Source organism: Arachis ipaensis, chromosome B3, assembly GCF_059453495.1.
Source record: "Arachis ipaensis isolate K30076 ecotype BB chromosome B3, ASM5945349v1, whole genome shotgun sequence".
NCBI lineage: Eukaryota > Viridiplantae > Streptophyta > Magnoliopsida > Fabales > Fabaceae > Arachis > Arachis ipaensis.
This window is the reverse complement of record NC_142438.1, coordinates 37,074,284-37,098,161: the sequence shown is the minus strand read 5'-3', so window position 1 is coordinate 37,098,161 and position 23,878 is coordinate 37,074,284. Positions and strand designations below refer to the sequence as shown.

The window sequence follows — 23,878 nt, the reverse complement described above, 5'->3', positions numbered from 1 at the left end:
TTTTGTTTGTACATCTTTTTCTTCATGATCCTGTGGGGATTCCCTTGCAAGTTGGGTTAACACTTGGCTGTTGAAAGCTACGACGAGTCCTAGTCAAATTCAGCGAAAAAGTTAGTCAAATTCCATGAAGATTGCATTTAGTAGCTGAACCAGGATATATTTAGGTGTTACTTATACTGCTCTACTCCATTTCTATTTCTATCGCTCAGGAGAAAAATAGAAAGTGTCTCTCAACACAACACGAGACAAAAGTAAAAAATATCTCCTAACTTCCTTTGACAAGGCAACAAGTAAGATTTAGAAGAAAGGGAGGCTAACATACAGCCCTCGCTTCTTGATGGGATATTTTGGAGGAAAAATAAATCTCTCCCAAAACACACAAATCTAACCGGCAAGTGTACCGGGTCGTATCAAGTAATAAAAACTCACGGGAGTGAGGTCGATCCCACAGGGATTGAAGGATTGAGCAATTTTAGCTTAGTGGTTGATTTAGTCAAGCGAATCAAGATTTGGTTGATGGTTTTGTGACTTGCAAAATTAAATTGCATTGAAGTAAAGAGAACAAGAAATAAATTGCTGAAACGTAAAGGACAAGAAATTAAATGGCAGAAACTTAAAGTGCAAGAAATGTAAATTACGGAATCTTAAAGTGCAAGAAATGTAAACAGCTGGAATTGTAAAGGGAATTGGGGAATGGATTTGCAGAATTTAAACAAGGAAAAGTTGAATTACATTAAACAGAAGAGGGAAAGGGAATTGAGATTGAACCGGATATGAAGCAGAAAAGTAAATGAACATAGAAAGCAGTAAACAGAGAAGTGAAATGGGAAATTCAGATCTCAGGACCCAGAGACTAGAAAACCAAGTCTAGATCTCAATGCCTTCCTAGATCCAACAAGAACAATTGCCAGGGAATTGTAAATTGCAAAGAGAATAGATGAAGAGCAATTAACCGGAAATGAAATTTAATTAACAGTAAAGAAACAGAGAGATCCAAGATTGAGATTGAAACAGAATTTCTTCAATTCTCCAATCCAAGATCCAAGACAAATGTAAAATGAAATTGAAAGCAATGGAAACAAAGAAATTAAAGTTCACTCAATAACAAAAGCTCTCCGAAAACTATTATGAAAATTCCAAAAGGAAAGCTCCCTGAAGAACTTGAATTCTATCCTATTTATACACTTTCTTCAAATGATCTTCAAGCCTTGAGTTGGGCCTTTGCTCTTGGTAGAATTGGGTTGAAAGAGGCCTTGGTTGATTGCTCTTGAAGTTTGGAGAAGAACCAAAGTGAACCAATTGAACCGGTTTTGAGGTTAGCAAAAGTTGGACCAAAAGTTTGAGCCAAAGTTAGGGGTCTAACTTTGGCTCCAACTTTTCATAGCAGCCAGCACAATTTGCTGGTATGAACGTTGGTGCCAACGTTAGGGGTCTAACTTTGACCCTAACGTTGGCCTTGCCTTGTGTGCTAGTGGCGCCAACGTTAGCCACCAAGTTAGGGGGCTAACGTTGGCGCAAACTTTTGCTCCTTCCTCATTGAATTTTCATGTGCCAACGTTAGCCTCCAAGTTAGGGGGCTAACGTTGGCGCAAATGTTGGATGGCCAGGGAGGAATTCATGTGCCAACGTTAGCCTCCAAGTTAGGGGGCTAACGTTGGCGCAAACTTTTGGTGCCCAGGGGATAAATTCATGTGCCAACGTTAGCCTCAAAGTTAGGGGGCTAACGTTGGCGCAAACTTTTGGAGCCCAGGGGAGAATTTTCAAGTTCCAACGTTAGCCTCCAAGTTAGGGGGCTAACGTTGGAGCTAACTTTTCAACCAAAAGTTTGTGCAAAAGTTTGATGCTAACTTTAGGTCCAGCTTCTTGCTTCCTGGTTCAATTTCACTTATTCCATTGTCCTCTCTTCACTCCTAGCCATTCCTTCTTGCTTCAACCTTTCTCCAAGCTTTCTTCACCTATCATTAATCAACCAAAATCATCAAAGCTATGCTCAAAACCATGAGATATTCATTCTTTCATAATATGCAACAAATATAGCATAAAACCTCATGAAATGGCATGAATTCATATATGGTTGGTTCAATCAAGAGAAACATGAAAATCTACTCAATTAGCTTGCTTGTAGCTCAAGAAAGTGCATAATTCTGATGAAAACAAAAGAAAAAGACTAGCTAAAATAGGCTAGGATGACTTGTCATCACAACACCAAACTTAAAGCTTGCTTGTCCCCAAGCATGAAAAGATTTATTGAGAAGAAAGAATGAAATGGAAGAGGATGTTCATGCTAGCAGAGTATTATTGATATTTCATGGTGTTTTGTGTGGATATGCAAATACTCACTTCTTATTGACTCCTAGGCCTAGAAAGTCTCCTTCAAGCTTCAAGTGACATACTGCTATGACCTCTCATTATTCCTTTATCCTTGGCTATTACTTGTGCATAAGCTTTATTTGAGTGTCATGTGTAGCAAGTTCATTTTCTTTTCTTTATACTTGACACATTATTCACCATAGACACTTGGCTCACATTCCTTCTTAGAACATTGATGCCCAGCACCTCTTTGGGTTACTAAATGCCTTGTAGTTAAGTTGCTTTTGATAGTGGACTTTCAGCTGATGATCCCGGGTTAGTTAACCCAAGTCACCAAGTGTTGATGCACTCCAAAGAGCTTAATAATCCAAGCAGATCCTAATACAAAGACACCACAGGCATATATTCTAAGGTTCAAGCTATTGGTGTCCATCTTTGTTTCTTTTTGTTTTTCTTTTGTTCTGCCACTTTTTGGCTATCTTTTTTTTTTCTTTCCTTCTTTTTGTTTTTCTTTCTAACCAAGGAATTTAATTCAATTGAGATTCATAGACAGTGGGCCACTCTTTACTTAGAAGAAGATATCCTGGCTCTTTATTCATTCAAAGTGAGCTATTATACAATCACACACATACCACCACTTACTTTTATTCCACTTCTATCTAACAGAAACCATTTTACTTCACATTCAAACTGTTCTTTTATTGAATTTAAAGATGCAGGAGACAACACATGCTTCTTGTCAAGTGAAAATAAACACACAAGCACACACATAAACTAGCCTACTTATTTAAGGGAAGTTTGAATCTGTTTGAACTAAATGAACACTTTATCAAGACATCAATCAAAAATATTTCTCAACAGTAAAGGTTGAGTATAGATACAACCTATTGGTGTGCATTTCTTTTGTTCTTCTTTCTGTTGTGCCCCTTTTTGAGTCTTTAAGCATGGGACCTTCAATTGGTGGTTAACTCCCACTCAATTCCTTGCTGCTTCTTCTGATTCAACAGGTTAACTCTGGGCAAACTTTTGTGTCCTTGCTAAAGGTCATGATATTGGGACTAAACAAAAATAGTTAAGTTGTTGAATAATCTGTTTGATTGCTTGGAACTAGCAATGTGCAGGAAGTTAGAATGAAGTTTTGGTGGAACACCAAACTTAGCATCTTGCATTCTCCCTTCGATTGTTTTTGGTGTGCAACACCAAACTTAGCTTCTTGCAATACATAGCAGTTATCCAACACTCTTATTGAAAAAGTTATGAAAAGAAAACTACCTCCGGTTGGGTTGCCTCCCAACAAGCGCTCTTTTATTGTCACTAGCTTGACATCTTTCAATTCTTTTTAAGAGGGTTGTAGGTGTTGAACCTCTTTTTCCTTATCCAATTGTCCTCCCAAATACAGCTTTGCTCTGTGACCATTTGTTGTGAATTGATTCTTTGTTGCCTCATCTAGCAGTTCAATACTCCCATAGGGGAAAACCTTTGTCACCAAGTATGGGCCAGTCCATTTAGACTTCAGTTTGCCAGGGAAAATTTTAAGCCTCGAATTATACAGGAGTACTTGCTGTCCTGGCTTGAATTCCTTCTTTGTAATCTTCTTGTCATGCCACTTCTTAGCTTTCTCCTTGTATATCTTCGCACTTTCATAAGCCTCTAGTCTAAATTCATCCAACTCATTTAGTTGTAACAACCTTTTTTCTCCTGCAGCTTGGGGATCAAGGTTGAGGAGTTTAGTGGCCCAAAAAGCTCTGTGTTCAAGCTCTACAGGGAGGTGGCAGGATTTGCCATACAATAGCTGAAAGGGTGACTTGCCAATAGGAGTTTTAAAAGCTGTCCTATACGCCCACAATGCATCCTCTAGCTTTCTAGCCCAATCTTTTCTTGTGATTCCCACTATTTTCTCTAGGATCTTCTTTAATTCTCTATTTGCAAGTTCAGCTTGGCCGTTAGTCTGAGGATGGTAAGGTGTGGCTACTTTGTGAATTACTCCATATTTGTGAAGGAGTTTCTCCATTTGTTTGTTGCAAAAGTGACTACCACCATCACTAATAAGACCCTTGGGCACTCCATACCTAGTGAAGATGTGCTTTTTAAGGAATTGGAGGACGATTTGTGCATCACAGGTGGTTGTGGCTATGGCTTCCACCCACTTTGAGACATACTCCACTGCTACCAGGATGTATCTAAAAGAATAGGAAGGAGGAAAAGGCCCCATGAAATCAATCCCCCATAGATCGAACAATTCTAATTCTAAGATAAAGTTTTGAGGCATCTCATTCCTTCTTGTTAATCCTCCTGCTTTCTGGCATTCATTACATTGGTGTACATATTCTCTGGCATCCTTGAAAATAGTTGGCCAATAGAAGCCACTCTGCAGTATTTTTGCGGCTGTTTTTTCTGGGCCAAAGTGTCCACCATAAGCTGAACCATGACAATGCCACAAGATGTCCCTCACTTCACTTTCAGGAATACACCTTCTGATCACTCCATCAGAGCATCTCTTGAATAAGAAGGGTTCATCCCATGAAAATTTCCTTGCTTCGTTGATCAACTTCTTCACTTGTTGCTTAGAGAATTCTTGCGGTATCTTCCTTCCCACTTTGTAATTTGCTATGTCAGCAAACCAAGGTGCTTGCTGGATCTGCAGAAGGTGCTCATCTGGGAAGCTTTCATTTATGGGCTGGGATGCTTTTTGACTTGTTTCATGTGGTAGCCTTGACAGATGATCAGCGACCTGATTTTTCGTGCCCTTCCTATCTCTTATCTCAATGTCAAATTCTTGTAGGAGCAGTATCCACCTGATGAGTCTTGGTTTAGCATCCTGCTTTGACATCAAATACTTAAGTGCAGCATGATCAGTGTAAACCACAACTTTGGATCCTATCAGATATGATCTAAACTTATCAAATGCATAGACTACAGCTAGCAACTCTTTTTCTGTTGTAGTGTAATTTCTTTGGGCCTCATTCAACACTTTACTTGCATAATATATGACATGATGCAAATTTCCCTTCTTTTGCCCAAGTACAGCACCAATTGTAATGTCACTTGCATCACACATGAGTTCAAAAGGTAATTCCCAATCTGGAGGTGTGATGATTGGTGCTGTTGTGAGTCTATTTTTTAAAGTTTCAAATGCATGCTGGCAGTTTTCATCAAAAACAAAAGGGTTATCAAGCATTAACAGATTACTTAAAGGTTTGGCTATTTTTGAAAAGTCCTTGATAAACCTTCTGTAAAATCCGGCATGCCCCAAGAAACTTCTAACAGATTTCACATTAATTGGTGGAGGGAGTTTTTCTATGATCTCAACCTTTGCCTTATCAACCTCTATCCCTTTTCTTGAAACTTTATGGCCAAGAACAATCCCTTCGGGTACCATGAAATGGCATTTCTCCCAGTTTAAAACCAAATTAGTTTCTTGGCACCGTTTCAAGACAAGAGTTAAATGGTTTAGGCAAGCATTGAAATTATCACCAAAAACAGAGAAGTCATCCATGAAGACTTCTAAAAATTTTTCGACCATATCAGAAAAAATGGAGAGCATACACCTTTGAAATGTGGCAGGGGCGTTGCAAAGCCCAAAAGGCATCCTCCTATAGGCAAAAACTCCAAATGGACATGTAAAGGCGGTTTTCTCTTGGTCCTTGGGATCCACCACGATTTGATTATACCCAGAATATCCGTCCAAAAAGCAGTAATAGGCATGGCCGGCTAACCTTTCCAGCATCTGATCAATGAATGGGAGAGGGAAATGATCCTTCCTGGTGGCATCATTCAATCTTCTATAGTCTATGCACATCCTCCACCCAGTCACTGTTCTAGTAGGGATCAACTCATTCTTCTCATTAGTGATGACCGTCATCCCTCCCTTCTTTGGTACAACTTGAACCGGGCTTACCCATGGGCTGTCAGATATTGGGAAGATTATCCCTGCATTCCACAACTTCATTACTTCCTTCTGGACAACTTCCTTCATTGTAGGATTTAGCCTTCTTTGCGGTTGAACCACTGGTTTGGAATTATCTTCCAAGAGGATCTTATGCATACATACTGCAGGGCTGATTCCCTTCAGGTCATCAATGGTCCATCCTAAAGCATCTTTATGAGCTTTGAGTACGTCAAGAAGTTCTCCTTCTTCCTTCTTTGTCAGGGATGAATTAATGATTACTGGGAAGCTCTCCGATGTGCCAAGGAATGCATATTTGAGATGGGTGGGTAAAGGTTTCAGTTCTTGTTTTCGCACATCTTCATTGCTATCTTGTCTTTCATCTTGCTCAGTGAAGGTCTCAGCCACTTGTTCCTCTGTTGCCCCTTGATTTCCTTCTTGCTCTTGAAAATTTTCTTCCATTGTTTCTTCCACCAAACTGTCTATCATATCCACTCTTACGTAATCCTCTTGCTCAGGAGCGTTTTGCATTGATTTGAACACATTTATGATCATTTGTTCATTATGGACCCTGAAGGTCATTTCTCCTTTTTCTACATCAATGATGGCCCTTGCTGTGTGTAGAAATGGCCTTCCCAGAATGATTGAGTCGTTTCCTTCTTCTTCAGTGTCCAAAATTACAAAGTCTGCTGGGAAAATAAACTCCCCAACCTTCACCAACAGATTCTCCACAATTCCATTGGGTGTCTTGATTGATCTGTCAGCCATGACTAGTGACATCCTAGTGGGTTTAAGTTCTTCTATGGCAAGTTTTCTCATCATTGAGAGAGGCATTAAATTGATGCTGGCACCCAGGTCGCAGAGAGCCTTGTTGAGAATTATCTTGCCAATAGTGCATGAGACTACAAAGCTTCCCGGATCCTTAAGTTTTGGTGGAATACCCCGTTGAATCACAGCACTGCATTCCTCGGTGAGTAATATGGTTTCCCTTTCAAGCCAACTTCTTTTCTTGTTGATAAGATCCTTCAGAAACTTGGAATATAGAGGCATTTGCTCAAGTGCTTCAGCCAAGGGAATATTGATTTCCAGCTTCTTAAAAATCTCAAGGAATTTGTGAAAATGCTGGTCTTTAACCTCTTTGTTAAACCTCTGGGGATATGGCAGTGGAGGTGTGATGCTTTTTCCTATTTGCTGCTGCCCCTGAGCTACTTCCTTTGAGCTATGTGGCTGGTTGTCTTTCTCTTTGAGTTTCTCAGTGCCTTTGTTTGGCATCACAACTTGCTTCTTAGCCTCATCTGCCTTTGTTTGATTCTCATCCTCCATTGGTTCTTTGGTGTTCTCTGCTTGCTTCCTTGTAGTGTCATTGTTGCTTGTCAATGTTCTCCCACTCCTTAATTGTATTGCCTTGCATTCTTCCTTGAGATTTGGAATTGTGTCACTGGGCAGTGAGTTTGAAGGTCTCTCAACAGATACTTGCTTGGAGAGTTGCCCCATCTGTCTCTCTAGGCTCTTCAGGGAAGCTTCCTGATTCTTGGCTACCATTTCCTGGTGTTTCAACATTTTGTCTATCATGGTCTCCAAGTGAGTGATTCTTTGGGCTTCAGGTGATATTTGAGGTGGGTTATGAGATGTGGGTGGTGGATGGTAGGCATTTTGGTTGGTGAGTTGGTTATTAGATTGGTATTAGTTGAGGTTGGGGTAGTTGTTTTGAGGTTTTCTGTAGGGGTTTTGGTTAGTCTGCTGCTGGTTGTGATTTTGGTTGCTTCTTGGGTTGTGTTGGTTTGAGTTCCTCTGCCATGGTTGTTGGTTTTGGGTATGGTTATCTCCCCATCTGAGATTTGGGTGGTTTTTCCAGGATGGATTGTATGTATCACCATACACTTCATTTGGTCCTTGGTTGTGCATATACTGTACTTGCTCTTGTTGTTGTTCTTCTTGAGTTTCTTCACTCTGTCCCCATGTGGTTGATGGTTGGCTGGTGTTAACTGCTGCAACTTGGAGACTATCAATCCTCTTGGCCATTTGCTCAAATTGTTGTTGAATTTGCTGCTGCATCATCTTGTTTTGAGCTAGGATTGAATCCACTCCTTCTAGCTCCATTACTCCTCTCCTTTGTGATGGTTGGCGGCCTCTTTGATGAGCAAAGAAATATTGGTTGTTGGACACCATTTCAATGAGTTCTTGAGCCTCTTCTGCAGTTTTCATGAGTTGCAAGGAACCTCCAGCTGAATGATCCAAAGCTTCCTGGGATTTCAGTGTTAAGCCTTCGTAGAAGTTTTGAAGCTTCTCCCACTCATTAAACATGGCAGGGGGACATTTCCTTATAAGAGCCTTGTACCTCTCCCATGCCTCATAGATGGGTTCGGCCTCCATTTGTGTAAATGTTTGAACCTTAGCCTTTAACCTTATAATCCTCTGAGGTGGATAAAATTTTGCAAGGAACTTAGTTACCAAATCATCCCAGTTGTTGATGCTGTCTCTTGGAAAAGATTCTAACCATTGAGTGGCCTTGTCCCTGAGAGAAAATGGGAATAGCATCAGCTTGTAGCTGTCAGGGGGCACTCCATTAGTTTTGACAGTGTTGCATATCCTCAAGAAAGTGGATAAATGTTGGTGTGGGTCCTCAAGTGGTCCTCCACCAAAAGAGCAATTGTTCTGAACCAAAGTGATGAGTTGTGGCTTGAGTTCAAAATTGTTAGCATTGACATTTGGAGCCAAGATGCTGCTCCCACAATGTCTAGGATTTGCAAAGGTATAGGAAGCCAAAACTCTCCTCTGGGGTGGGTTACCATTGTTGTTGTCTTCTCCACCTGGTGGATTGGTTAAATGTTCCTCCATCTCTTGGAATTCTTCGTCTGATTCCTCTTCTCCAACAATATTTTCCCCTCTTTCAACTCTTCTTAACCTCCTGAGAGTTCTTTCGTCTTGTTCATGAAAATTGGGTATGGTTCTTATTGTGCCTGACATACAAGCAGAGCATGAGAAATGCACAAAACCAGTGACACTTCAATTTACTGCCAGATTGAAGTGTTAGTTAGTTTAAGCAAAAAATCAAACAGTTAGTGGGTTAATCAAAATTAAAGAAAAAGTACTTGATCTAGATTACCACCTCACTTAATCATTGTCAATCTAATCAATCCCCGGCAACGGCGCCAAAAACTTGATGAGATATTTTGGAGGAAAAATAAATCTCTCCCAAAACACACAAATCTAACCGGCAAGTGTACCGGGTCGTATCAAGTAATAAAAACTCACGGGAGTGAGGTCGATCCCACAGGGATTGAAGGATTGAGCAATTTTAGCTTAGTGGTTGATTTAGTCAAGCGAATCAAGATTTGGTTGATGGTTTTGTGACTTGCAGAATTAAATTGCATTGAAGTAAAGAGAACAAGAAATAAATTGCTGAAACGTAAAGGACAAGAAATTAAATGGCAGAAACTTAAAGTGCAAGAAATGTAAATTACGGAATCTTAAAGTGCAAGAAATGTAAACAGCTGGAATTGTAAAGGGAATTGGGGAATGGATTTGCAGAATTTAAACAAGGAAAAGTTGAATTGCATTAAACAGAAGAGGGAAAGGGAATTGAGATTGAATCGGATATGAAGCAGAAAAGTAAATGAACATAGAAAGCAGTAAACAGAGAAGTGAAATGGAAAATTCAGATCTCAGGACCCAGAGACTAGAAAACCAAGTCTAGATCTCAATGCCTTCCTAGATCCAACAAGAACAATTGCCAGGGAATTGTAAATTGCAAAGAGAATAGATGAAGAGCAATTAACCGGAAATGAAATTTAATTAACAGTAAAGAAACAGAGAGATCCAAGATTGAGATTGAAACAGAATTTCTTCAATTCTCCAATCCAAGATCCAAGACAAATGTAAAATGAAATTGAAAGCAATGGAAACAAAGAAATTAAAGTTCACTCAATAACAAAAGCTCTCCGAAAACTATTGTGAAAATTCCAAAAGGAAAGCTCCCTGAAGAACTTGAATTCTATCCTATTTATACACTTTCTTCAAATGATCTTCAAGCCTTGAGTTGGGCCTTTGCTCTTGGTGGAATTGGGTTGAAAGAGGCCTTGGTTGATTGCTCTTGAAGTTTGGAGAAGAACCAAAGTGAACCAATTGAACCGGTTTTGAGGTTAGCAAAAGTTGGACCAAAAGTTTGAGCCAAAGTTAGGGGTCTAACTTTGGCTCCAACTTTTCATAGCAGCCAGCACAATTTGCTGGTATGAACGTTGGTGCCAACGTTAGGGGTCTAACTTTGACCCTAACGTTGGCCTTGCCTTGTGTGCTAGTGGCACCAACGTTAGCCACCAAGTTAGGGGGCTAACGTTGGCGCAAACTTTTGCTCCTTCCTCATTGAATTTTCATGTGCCAACGTTAGCCTCCAAGTTAGGGGGCTAACGTTGGCGCAAACGTTGGATGGCCAGGGAGGAATTCATGTGCCAACGTTAGCCTCCAAGTTAGGGGGCTAACGTTGGCGCAAACTTTTGGTGCCCAGGGGATAAATTCATGTGCCAACGTTAGCCTCAAAGTTAGGAGGCTAACGTTGGCGCAAACTTTTGGAGCCCAGGGGAGAATTTTCAAGTTCCAACGTTAGCCTCCAAGTTAGGGGGCTAACGTTGGAGCTAACTTTTCAACCAAAAGTTTGTGCAAAAGTTTGATGCTAACTTTAGGTCCAGCTTCTTGCTTCCTGGTTCAATTTCACTTATTCCATTGTCCTCTCTTCACTCCTAGCCATTCCTTCTTGCTTCAACCTTTCTCCAAGCTTTCTTCACCTATCATTAATCAACCAAACTCATCAAAGCTATGCTCAAAACCATGAGATATTCATTCTTTCATAATATGCAACAAATATAGCATAAAACCTCATGAAATGGCATGAATTCATATATGGTTGGTTCAATCAAGAGAAACATGAAAATCTACTCAATTAGCTTGCTTGTAGCTCAAGAAAGTGCATAATTCTAATGAAAACAAAAGAAAAAGACTAGCTAAAATAGGCTAGGATGACTTGTCATCACAACACCAAACTTAAAGCTTGCTTGTCCCCAAGCATGAAAAGATTTATTGAGAAGAAAAATGAAATGGAAGAGGATGTTCATGCTAGCAGAGTATTATTGATATTTCATGGTGTTTTGTGTGGATATGCAAATACTCACTTCTTATTGACTCCTAGGCCTAGAAAGTCTCCTTCAAGCTTCAAGTGACATACTGCTATGACCTCTCATTATTCCTTTATCCTTGGCTATTACTTGTGCATAAGCTTTATTTGAGTGTCATGTGTAGCAAGTTCATTTTCTTTTCTTTATACTTGACACATTATTCACCATAGACACTTGGCTCACATTCCTTCTTAGAACATTGATGCCCAGCACCTCTTTGGGTTACTAAATGCCTTGTAGTTAAGTTGCTTTTGATAGTGGACTTTCAGCTGATGATCCTGGGTTAGTTAACCCAAGTCACCAAGTGTTGATGCACTCCAAAGAGCTTAATAATCCAAGCAGATCCTAATACAAAGACACCACAGGCATATATTCTAAGGTTCAAGCTATTGGTGTCCAGCTTTGTTTCTTTTTGTTTTTCTTTTGTTCTGCCACTTTTTGGCTATCTTTTTTTTTCTTTCCTTCTTTTTGTTTTTCTTTCTAACCAAGGAATTTAATTCAATTGAGATTCATAGACAGTGGGCCACTCTTTACTTAGAAGAAGATATCCTGGCTCTTTATTCATTCAAAGTGAGCTATTATACAATCACACACATACCACCACTTACTTTTATTCCACTTCTATCTAACAGAAACCATTTTACTTCACATTCAAACTGTTCTTTTATTGAATTTAAAGATGCAGGAGACAACACATGCTTCTTGTCAAGTGAAAATAAACACACAAGCACACACATAAACTAGCCTACTTATTTAAGGGAAGTTTGAATCTGTTTGAACTAAATGAACACTTTATCAAGACATCAATCAAAAATATTTCTCAACAGTAAAGGTTGAGTATAGATACAACCTATTGGTGTGCATTTCTTTTGTTCTTCTTTCTGTTGTGCCCCTTTTTGAGTCTTTAAGCATGGGACCTTCAATTGGTGGTTAACTCCCACTCAATTCCTTGCTGCTTCTTCTGATTCAACAGGTTAACTCTGGGCAAACTTTTGTGTCCTTGCTAAAGGTCATGATATTGGGACTAAACAAAAATAGTTAAGTTGTTGAATAATCTGTTTGATTGCTTGGAACTAGCAATGTGCAGGAAGTTAGAATGAAGTTTTGGTGGAACACCAAACTTAGCATCTTGCATTCTCCCTTCGATTGTTTTTGGTGTGCAACACCAAACTTAGCTTCTTGCAATACATAGCAGTTATCCAACACTCTTATTGAAAAAGTTATGAAAAGAAAACTACCTCCGGTTGGGTTGCCTCCCAACAAGCGCTCTTTTATTGTCACTAGCTTGACATCTTTCAATTCTTTTTAAGAGGGCTGTAGGTGTTGAACCTCTTTTTCCTTATCCAATTGTCCTCCCAAATACAGCTTTGCTCTGTGACCATTTGTTGTGAATTGATTCTTTGTTGCCTCATCTAGCAGTTCAATACTCCCATAGGGGAAAACCTTTGTCACCAAGTATGGGCCAGTCCATTTAGACTTCAGTTTGCCAGGAAAAATTTTAAGCCTCGAATTATACAGGAGTACTTGCTGTCCTGGCTTGAATTCCTTCTTTGTAATCTTCTTGTCATGCCACTTCTTAGCTTTCTCCTTGTATATCTTCGCACTTTCATAAGCCTCTAGTCTAAATTCATCCAACTCATTTAGTTGTAACAACCTTTTTTCTCCTGCAGCTTGGGGATCAAGGTTGAGGAGTTTAGTGGCCCAAAAAGCTCTGTGTTCAAGCTCTACAGGGAGGTGGCAGGATTTGCCATACAATAGCTGAAAGGGTGACTTGCCAATAGGAGTTTTAAAAGCTGTCCTATACGCCCACAATGCATCCTCTAGCTTTCTAGCCCAATCTTTTCTTGTGATTCCCACTGTTTTCTCTAGGATCTTCTTTAATTCTCTATTTGCAAGTTCAGCTTGGCCGTTAGTCTGAGGATGGTAAGGTGTGGCTACTTTGTGAATTACTCCATATTTGTGAAGGAGTTTCTCCATTTGTTTGTTGCAAAAGTGACTACCACCATCACTAATAAGACCCTTGGGCACTCCATACCTAGTGAAGATGTGCTTTTTAAGGAATTGGAGGACGATTTGTGCATCACAGGTGGTTGTGGCTATGGCTTCCACCCACTTTGAGACATACTCCACTGCTACCAGGATGTATCTAAAAGAATAGGAAGGAGGAAAAGGCCCCATGAAATCAATCCCCCATAGATCGAACAATTCTAATTCTAAGATAAAGTTTTGAGGCATCTCATTCCTTCTTGTTAATCCTCCTGCTTTCTGGCATTCATTACATTGGTGTACATATTCTCTGGCATCCTTGAAAATAGTTGGCCAATAGAAGCCACTCTGCAGTATTTTTGCGGCTATTTTTTCTGGGCCAAAGTGTCCACCATAAGCTGAACCATGACAATGCCACAAGATGTCCCTCACTTCACTTTCAGGAATACACCTTCTGATCACTCCATCAGAGCATCTCTTGAATAAGAAGGGTTCATCCCATGAAAATTTCCTTGCTTCGTTGATCAACTTCTTCACTTGTTGCTTAGAGAATTCTTGCGGTATCTTCCTTCCCACTTTGTAATTTGCTATGTCAGCAAACCCAGGTGCTTGCTGGATCTGCAGAAGGTGCTCATCTGGGAAGCTTTCATTTATGGGCTGGGATGCTTTTTGACTTGTTTCATGTGGTAGCCTTGACAGATGATCAGCGACCTGATTTTTCGTGCCCTTCCTATCTCTTATCTCAATGTCAAATTCTTGTAGGAGCAGTATCCACCTGATGAGTCTTGGTTTAGCATCCTGCTTTGACATCAAATACTTAAGTGCAGCATGATCAGTGTAAACCACAACTTTGGATCCTATCAGATATGATCTAAACTTATCAAATGCATAGACTACAGCTAGCAACTCTTTTTCTGTTGTAGTGTAATTTCTTTGGGCCTCATTCAACACTTTACTTGCATAATATATGACATGATGCAAATTTCCCTTCTTTTGCCCAAGTACAGCACCAATTGCAATGTCACTTGCATCACACATGAGTTCAAAAGGTAATTCCCAATCTGGAGGTGTGATGATTGGTGCTGTTGTGAGTCTATTTTTTAAAGTTTCAAATGCATGCTGGCAGTTTTCATCAAAAACAAAAGGGTTATCAAGCATTAACAGATTACTTAAAGGTTTGGCTATTTTTGAAAAGTCCTTGATAAACCTTCTGTAAAATCCGGCATGCCCCAAGAAACTTCTAACAGATTTCACATTAATTGGTGGAGGGAGTTTTTCTATGATCTCAACCTTTGCCTTATCAACCTCTATCCCTTTTCTTGAAACTTTATGGCCAAGAACAATCCCTTCGGGTACCATGAAATGGCATTTCTCCCAGTTTAAAACCAAATTAGTTTCTTGACACCGTTTCAAGATAAGAGTTAAATGGTTTAGGCAAGCATTGAAATTATCACCAAAAACAGAGAAGTCATCCATGAAGACTTCTAAAAATTTTTCGACCATATCAGAAAAAATGGAGAGCATACACCTTTGAAATGTGGCAGGGGCGTTGCAAAGCCCAAAAGGCATCCTCCTATATGCAAAAACTCCAAATGGACATGTAAAGGCGGTTTTCTCTTGGTCCTTGGGATCCACCACGATTTGATTATACCCAGAATATCCGTCCAAAAAGCAGTAATAGGCATGGCCGGCTAACCTTTCCAACATCTGATCAATGAATGGGAGAGGGAAATGATCCTTCCTGGTGGCATCATTCAATCTTCTATAGTCTATGCACATCCTCCACCCAGTTACTGTTCTAGTAGGGATCAACTCATTCTTCTCATTAGTGATGACCGTCATCCCTCCCTTCTTTGGTACAACTTGAACCGGGCTTACCCATGGGCTGTCAGATATTGGGAAGATTATCCCTGCATTCCACAACTTCATTACTTCCTTCTGGACAACTTCCTTCATTGTAGGATTTAGCCTTCTTTGCGGTTGAACCACTGGTTTGGAATTATCTTCCAAGAGGATCTTATGCATACATACTGCAGGGCTGATTCCCTTCAGGTCATCAATGGTCCATCCTAAAGCATCTTTATGAGCTTTGAGTACGTCAAGAAGTTCTCCTTCTTCCTTCTTTGTCAGGGATGAATTAATGATTACTGGGAAGCTCTCCGATGTGCCAAGGAATGCATATTTGAGATGGGTGGGTAAAGGTTTCAGTTCTTGTTTTCGCACATCTTCATTGCTATCTTGTCTTTCATCTTGCTCAGTGAAGGTCTCAGCCACTTGTTCTTCTGTTGCCCCTTGATTTCCTTCTTGCTCTTGAAAATTTTCTTCCATTGTTTCTTCCACCAAACTGTCTATCATATCCACTCTTACGTAATCCTCTTGCTCAGGAGCGTTTTGCATTGATTTGAACACATTTATGATCATTTGTTCATTATGGACCCTGAAGGTCATTTCTCCTTTTTCTACATCAATGATGGCCCTTGCTGTGTGTAGAAATGGCCTTCCCAGAATGATTGAGTCGTTTCCTTCTTCTTCAGTGTCCAAAATTACAAAGTCTGCTGGGAAAATAAACTCCCCAACCTTCACCAACAGATTCTCCACAATTCCATTGGGTGTCTTGATTGATCTGTCAGCCATGACTAGTGACATCCTAGTGGGTTTAAGTTCTTCTATGGCAAGTTTTCTCATCATTGAGAGAGGCATTAAATTGATGCTGGCACCCAGGTCGTAGAGAGCCTTGTTGAGAATTATCTTGCCAATAGTGCATGAGACTACAAAGCTTCCCGGATCCTTAAGTTTTGGTGGAATACCCCGTTGAATCACAGCACTGCATTCCTCGGTGAGTAATATGGTTTCCCTTTCAAGCCAACTTCTTTTCTTGTTGATAAGATCCTTCAGAAACTTGGAATATAGAGGCATTTGCTCAAGTGCTTCAGCCAAGGGAATATTGATTTCCAGCTTCTTAAAAATCTCAAGGAATTTATGAAAATGCTGGTCTTTAACCTCTTTGTTAAACCTCTGGGGATATGGCAGTGGAGGTGTGATGCTTTTTCCTATTTGCTGCTGCCCCTGAGCTACTTCCTTTGAGCTATGTGGCTGGTTGTCTTTCTCTTTGAGTTTCTCAGTGCCTTTGTTTGGCATCACAACTTGCTTCTTAGCCTCATCTGCCTTTGTTTGATTCTCATCCTCCATTGGTTCTTTGGTGTTCTCTGCTTGCTTCCTTGTAGTGTCATTGTTGCTTGTCAATGTTCTCCCACTCCTTAATTGTATTGCCTTGCATTCTTCCTTGAGATTTGGAATTGTGTCACTGGGCAGTGAGTTTGAAGGTCTCTCAACAGATACTTGCTTGGAGAGTTGCCCCATCTGTCTCTCTAGGCTCTTCAGGGAAGCTTCCTGATTCTTGGCTACCATTTCCTGGTGTTTCAACATTTTGTCTATCATGGTCTCCAAGTGAGTGATTCTTTGGGCTTCAGGTGATATTTGAGGTGGGTTATGAGATGTGGGTGGTGGATGGTAGGCATTTTGGTTGGTGAGTTGGTTATTAGATTGGTATTAGTTGAGGTTGGGGTAGTTGTTTTGAGGTTTTCTGTAGGGGTTTTGGTTAGTCTGCTGCTGGTTGTGATTTTGGTTGCTTCTTGGGTTGTGTTGGTTTGAGTTCCTCTGCCATGGTTGTTGGTTTTGGGTATGGTTATCTCCCCATCTGAGATTTGGGTGGTTTTTCCAGGATGGATTGTATGTATCACCATACACTTCATTTGGTCCTTGGTTGTGCATATACTGTACTTGCTCTTGTTGTTGTTCTTCTTGAGTTTCTTCACTCTGTCCCCATGTGGTTGATGGTTGGCTGGTGTTAACTGCTGCAACTTGGAGACTATCAATCCTCTTGGCCATTTGCTCAAATTGTTGTTGAATTTGCTGCTGCATCATCTTGTTTTGAGCTAGGATTGAATCCACTCCTTCTAGCTCCATTACTCCTCTCCTTTGTGATGGTTGGCGGCCTCTTTGATGAGCAAAGAAATATTGGTTGTTGGACACCATTTCAATGAGTTCTTGAGCCTCTTCTGCAGTTTTCATGAGTTGCAAGGAACCTCCAGCTGAATGATCCAAAGCTTCCTGGGATTTCAGTGTTAAGCCTTCGTAGAAGTTTTGAAGCTTCTCCCACTCATTAAACATGGCAGGGGGACATTTCCTTATAAGAGCCTTGTACCTCTCCCATGCCTCATAGATGGGTTCGGCCTCCATTTGTGTAAATGTTTGAACCTCAGCCTTTAACCTTATAATCCTCTGAGGTGGATAAAATTTTGCAAGGAACTTAGTTACCAAATCATCCCAGTTGTTGATGCTGTCTCTTGGAAAAGATTCTAACCATTGAGTGGCCTTGTCCCTGAGAGAAAATGGGAATAGCATCAGCTTGTAGCTGTCAGGGGGCACTCCATTAGTTTTGACAGTGTTGCATATCCTCAAGAAAGTGGATAAATGTTGGTGTGGGTCCTCAAGTGGTCCTCCACCAAAAGAGCAATTGTTCTGAACCAAAGTGATGAGTTGTGGCTTGAGTTCAAAATTGTTAGCATTGACATTTGGAGCCAAGATGCTGCTCCCACAATGTCTAGGATTTGCAAAGGTATAGGAAGCCAAAACTCTCCTCTGGGGTGGGTTACCATTGTTGTTGTCTTCTCCACCTGGTGGATTGGTTAAATGTTCCTCCATCTCTTGGAATTCTTCGTCTGATTCCTCTTCTCCAACAATATTTTTCCCTCTTTCAACTCTTCTTAACCTCCTGAGAGTTCTTTCGTCTTGTTCATGAAAATTGGGTATGGTTCTTATTGTGCCTGACATACAAGCAGAGCATGAGAAATGCACAAAACCAGTGACACTTCAATTTACTGCCAGATTGAAGTGTTAGTTAGTTTAAGCAAAAAATCAAACAGTTAGTGGGTTAATCAAAATTAAAGAAAAAGTACTTGATCTAGATTACCACCTCACTTAATCATTGTCAATCTAATCAATCCCCGGCAACGGCGCCAAAAACTTGATGAGATATTTTGGAGGAAAAATAAATCTCTCCCAAAACACACAAATCTAACCGGCAAGTGTACCAGGTCGTATCAAGTAATAAAAACTCACGGGAGTGAGGTCGATCCCACAGGGATTGAAGGATTGAGCAATTTTAGCTTAGTGGTTGATTTAGTCAAGCGAATCAAGATTTGGTTGATGGTTTTGTGACTTGCAGAATTAAATTGCATTGAAGTAAAGAGAACAAGAAATAAATTGCTGAAACGTAAAGGACAAGAAATTAAATGGCAGAAACTTAAAGTGTAAGAAATGTAAATTACGAAATCTTAAAGTGCAAGAAATGTAAACAGCTGGAATTGTAAAGGGAATTAGGGAATGGATTTGCAGAATTTAAACAAGGAAAAGTTGAATTGCATTAAACAGAAGAGGGAAAGGGAATTGAGATTGAACCGGATATGAAGCAGAAAAGTAAATGAACATAGAAAGCAGTAAACAGAGAAGTGAAATGGGAAATTCAGATCTCAGGACCCAGAGACTAGAAAACCAAGTCTAGATCTCAATGCCTTCCTAGATCCAACAAGAACAATTGCCAGGGAATTGTAAATTGCAAAGAGAATAGATGAAGAGCAATTAACCGGAAATGAAATTTAATTAACAGTAAAGAAACAGAGAGATCCAAGATTGAGATTGAAACAGAATTTCTTCAATTCTCCAATCCAAGATCCAAGACAAATGTAAAATGAAATTGAAAGCAATGGAAACAAAGAAATTAAAGTTCACTCAATAACAAAAGCTCTCCGAAAACTATTATGAAAATTCCAAAAGGAAAGCTCCCTGAAGAACTTGAATTCTATCCTATTTATACACTTTCTTCAAATGATCTTCAAGCCTTGAGTTGGGCCTTTGCTCTTGGTGAAATTGGGTTGAAAGAGGCCTTGGTTGATTGCTCTTGAAGTTTGGAGAAGAACCAAAGTGAACCAATTGAACCGGTTTTGAGGTTAGCAAAAGTTGGACCAAAAGTTTGAGCCAAAGTTAGGGGTCTAACTTTGGCTCCAACTTTTCATAGCAGCCAGCACAATTTGCTGGTATGAACGTTGGTGCCAACGTTAGGGGTCTAACTTTGACCCTGACGTTGGCCTTGCCTTGTGTGCTAGTGGCGCCAACGTTAGCCACCAAGTTAGGGGGCTAACGTTGGCGCAAACTTTTGCTCCTTCCTCATTGAATTTTCATGTGCCAACGTTAGCCTCCAAGTTAGGGGGCTAACGTTGGCGCAAACTTTTGGTGCCCAGGGGATAAATTCATGTGCCAACGTTAGCCTCAAAGTTAGGGGGCTAACGTTGGCGCAAACTTTTGGAGCCCAGGGGAGAATTTTCAAGTTCCAACGTTAGCCTCCAAGTTAGGGGGCTAACGTTGGAGCTAACTTTTCAACCAAAAGTTTGTGCAAAAGTTTGATGCTAACTTTAGGTCCAGCTTCTTGCTTCCTGGTTCAATTTCACTTATTCCATTGTCCTCTCTTCACTCCTAGCCATTCCTTCTTGCTTCAACCTTTCTCCAAGCTTTCTTCACCTATCATTAATCAACTAAACTCATCAAAGCTATGCTCAAAACCATGAGATATTCATTCTTTCATAATATGCAACAAATATAGCATAAAACCTCATGAAATGACATGAATTCATATATGGTTGGTTCAATCAAGAGAAACATGAAAATCTACTCAATTAGCTTGCTTGTAGCTCAAGAAAGTGCATAATTCTAATGAAAACAAAAGAAAAAGACTAGCTAAAATAGGCTAGGATGACTTGTCATCACATCTCTTAAGCACTGATAGCCATCAAAGTTTAATTTTAATACACTGATAGTGTAAAATATTTTGTATAGTCGTTCAATTGCATTCTTACATTTACATGACTATTCATACTATTAATAAAAAATATAACTTAAAGCATCTTCAATTATTATCTTTATCCTCTTGTAGATCAATAACATCATATAAATTTGTAAAAAAATGGCTCTAACAAAAAAAGCCTGTTCTGCCAGGGAACCCGCCACGCCCAGCCAAAGTCTGTCAAAACCCACGGATTAGTCGGGTCAGGCAGAATTTTTAAGTTTGGTGGTGTTAGATTTCAACTCAGACCGTCTTTTTTTGGCGGATTACGCAGGCCAGCTCAACGAATTTCGGCCCATTTGCCACCGCTAACCACAAAATTTACAATTACATACTTATGTATTATCATATGAAATATATTTATTGTCTTAAAATATTTTAATTTGCAAACACAAACCTCAAATCTGATTCAATTTAGTAATAAACCTAAGGACTATAATAAATGTTATTTTTTTCAACCAAAATATTTGTTTTAATACAATGATTAATATTTTGTCTTCTTTTATGGAATATAGGACTTTTACTCTAAATTTAATTATGACTATTCATTTATCTTTTAAATATTTTTAATTATTTTATAGTTTATTATAGTAATTAATTAATATGAAAAAAGAATCATTCCTTTTTTTATAGTATATATAAAATTTCTCTATTTTCTATTAACTTATAGCATAATATTTAAATATTTTTTGAAAAAATTATTATAAAGAACTGTTAGGGAGATTTTAATTATTAAAAGAATCGTTAATAAAAAATATTAAAAAAATAAAATTTTCTAATATTTAGAGAAAATGACTAATTCTTTTTAAAGAGACAAATATATTTTTAGGTGATTTTTTTATTTATTTCTTTCTTATATAATCATACCATTTTTTTTGGTTTTCCACGACATCCCCCAATTCGACAGGCTAAGGACTAATAACCATACCTTTTTTTTACTTTACCCAAAATCATACATAACTGAAATGTATTAAAACATCATTAACAGGCAACATCATTAACAGGCCCACCCCTATTTGTTCAATGGCCCATTGATTTAAATCCAAATGGCCATTCACTAGTTAAAACGGAGCCCAAACATCAGAACCCATTACACCTTCTCAGCGTGCTCACCTCAGCTGTGCATGCATCAACTTCAAGATGTTAGACAACCTGCAGTAAGCTCTACAAGCTGCTCCCTCGCGCACAGCGTAGTTCCACGTGTCATCATTACATTCAAGAAGAGCAGACATCTTTATCTCTATATCTACTAGTTTTAAGACCCGTGCCAAGCACGGGAATATAAAAGCAACAGCTTCTAAGCATAAATAACGAAATCCCGTTGTGGCAATATTCAACAATAGCATATTCGCAAGCAGTAACTACAGTCTTAAGGAGACGGAATGCAAACAACACCTTAAAAAGATGACCAAAGAGCCAAATAACAAACGTACCATTCAAGGCAGAATGGAATGTAGTAAGTTGACAAAAACCTCTCTGTAGACAACATTCATAGTATGATTTGAGACTGTGCCATTAGAGCTAACAACTAATATCTTCAAACTAGAATAACTGTTGACCCGAGAGAGTACAACATAAAGCTGACCATCAGTGAAAATAGGTCTTGGAAGATACATGCCAACAGTTGACAGTGTTTGTCCCTGGGACTTGTTTATGGTCATTGCAAAGCAAAGCATAATCGGAAACTGTCTCTAGGTAAACCTAATCGGTAATGTTTCATTATTAGGGACCATATTCATCTTGGGAATAAAGACAACTTCACCAATATTACGACCTGCTAATATGACGCACTCAATGACATGATCACCAAGTCGCCTAACTTGCATTCGCGTACTGTTGCATAGTCCATTAGATTGGTCAATATTGCAAAGAAGCATGACAGGAACACCAATTTTAAGAACTAACCTGTGTTGAGGAATTACAGAACAATTCAACGCATTCAACGACTCTGTGCTCATTGTGTATAATTCAGATTCTAAGTGACCATCTTCATTAAGCAGTGTGTCAAAGCTCAGGTAAATCCTTTCATTGCCAGGGATCAAAGACATCACATGATTATTAACTTTAGTAACAACATCAAGTGTTGGTGCCAATATACTCCTGTCCTTAAAATAATCCACGCTAGAAGTACGTAGTAAAATATCGGGATACACAAACAACACCAAATCGTGGAAACCCGGAGACTCAATATCCAATAGCAAGTTGTTTGGTATTCTACTCACCGATTTGCCATCAGTACTGTCTCCGAATAACCTGTCACCTATTTGAAGCAGCCACTCAGCAAATTCCTCTAACTGTACATTGTGGATATCTTGCAGACCATGACCTAGCCTCATGTTTTCGGTCAATTATAACACCTAGCAAGATTGCCACAGGTACGAAGCATTAATACACGCATAAACAATATCCTCCCGGGAACCACGAGGAATCACAGAAAATATTTGACGAAAATCACCTCCCAGAACAACAACTTTTCTACCAAATAGAGCATCAGGATTATATCCATGATCAAAATGAAGAACATCTTTAAGGCACTTGTCGAGTGCTTCAAAGCAAAATTTGTTTAGCATAGGTACCTCATCCTATATAATTAATTTTGCAGATGAAATAAGATGTGCAAGAGATGTGCCTTGCCTTATATTACAAATGGAATCTTGGTTAACATTGAGTGGAACCTTAAACCGTGAATGAGCAGTTCGCCCATTAGGCAACAATAGCACTGCAATGCCACTAGATGCCAAATTTAGAACAATATGACCTTTTGACCTTATTGAAGCGGAAAGCGCATTCCATAGAAAAGTCTTCCCAATTCCACCATATCCATAAACAAAGAAAAAACCACCTATGCCACGACTGACTGCATTGAATATTGTGTCGTACATGACACGCTTCAAGTGGAAAACAAAATCGACAGAAATACTTGCCAACTTAGTCTTATTGAAATTGAGCTCATCAAAGAAGACTGTGTCTGGAGGTTCAATGGAATCCACCAAATTCGGAAACGACATGTCTGACGTGGCGAAAATTGGCGAGTCAAGAATTGTTATAAGATATGCGTTGCAAGTATAGTTCTTAACCAACCAGAATTCCGCTTATCAATTTAGAAGGTTGTCACAAGAATTAAAATTAAAATACTGGGAGTATGAATCCCAGGTCGTCTCCCAACGAGTTGCAGAAAGGTGTGCTATTTTATTAATCAGATGTTTTCAAAAAGGGTTTGAGTTGAATAAACAGGAAATTAAATTGGAGAAATTAAGTAATTTAAATAAAAGCCTTGACTGGGAGTAGATTAGTTGGAAGCCCTATTCTTGTTGAGGTACTCTCAAGATTAATTCATAATTGAAGGTTGTTTTGTTTATTTATCCCTTACTAGGTAAGGGAAAGTCAAACAAGTTGGAATGCTGTTTCTATTCACAAGTTCCAACCCGCTCAATTGAAAAGGATTAGTGTCAGTGACTAGAGAGCATTCCAACAATAAACCCAATTACAATTTTCTTTTAAGCATCCCAACTCAAGGGTTCCTTTCAATCAACTCCCCATCAAGTTAGGGAACTACTCGCTCATTGTGAATGTAGAACTCATAACATAGGAAAGGGAATTAAAGAAAGACATGATAAATAAAACTCAAAG

General features: G+C 39.3%; 1 protein-coding gene and 1 pseudogene across 1 annotated transcript; both read right to left on the bottom strand.

The window, feature by feature from the left end:
• Window positions 1-21,684: 21,684 nt before the first annotated feature.
• LOC107632940 (uncharacterized) lies at window positions 21,685-22,584 on the bottom strand (annotated as a pseudogene).
• Window positions 22,585-22,605: 21 nt separating this feature from the next.
• On the bottom strand, window positions 22,606-23,256 carry LOC148570316 (uncharacterized). Its single transcript, XM_088506972.1, has 2 exons — window positions 22,924-23,256; window positions 22,606-22,830 (listed from the first exon to the last, which is right to left on the bottom strand). The coding sequence occupies exons 1-2, from the start codon at window positions 23,254-23,256 to the stop codon at window positions 22,606-22,608; spliced, it is 558 nt and encodes a 185-aa protein (XP_088363098.1).
• Between the last annotated feature and the right edge of the window lie 622 nt (window positions 23,257-23,878).

What these genes read in the sequence shown, in the direction of transcription:
- LOC148570316 (XM_088506972.1), bottom strand. Translation starts at nt 23,256, where the DNA reads ATGTCGTTTCCGAATTTGGTGGATTCCATTGAACCTCCAGACACAGTC. An exon ending in CTGCTCATTCACGGTTTAAG is followed by an intron (nt 22,831 to 22,923) that starts GTTCCACTCAAT and finishes TTAATTATATAG; the next exon opens with GATGAGGTACCTATGCTAAA.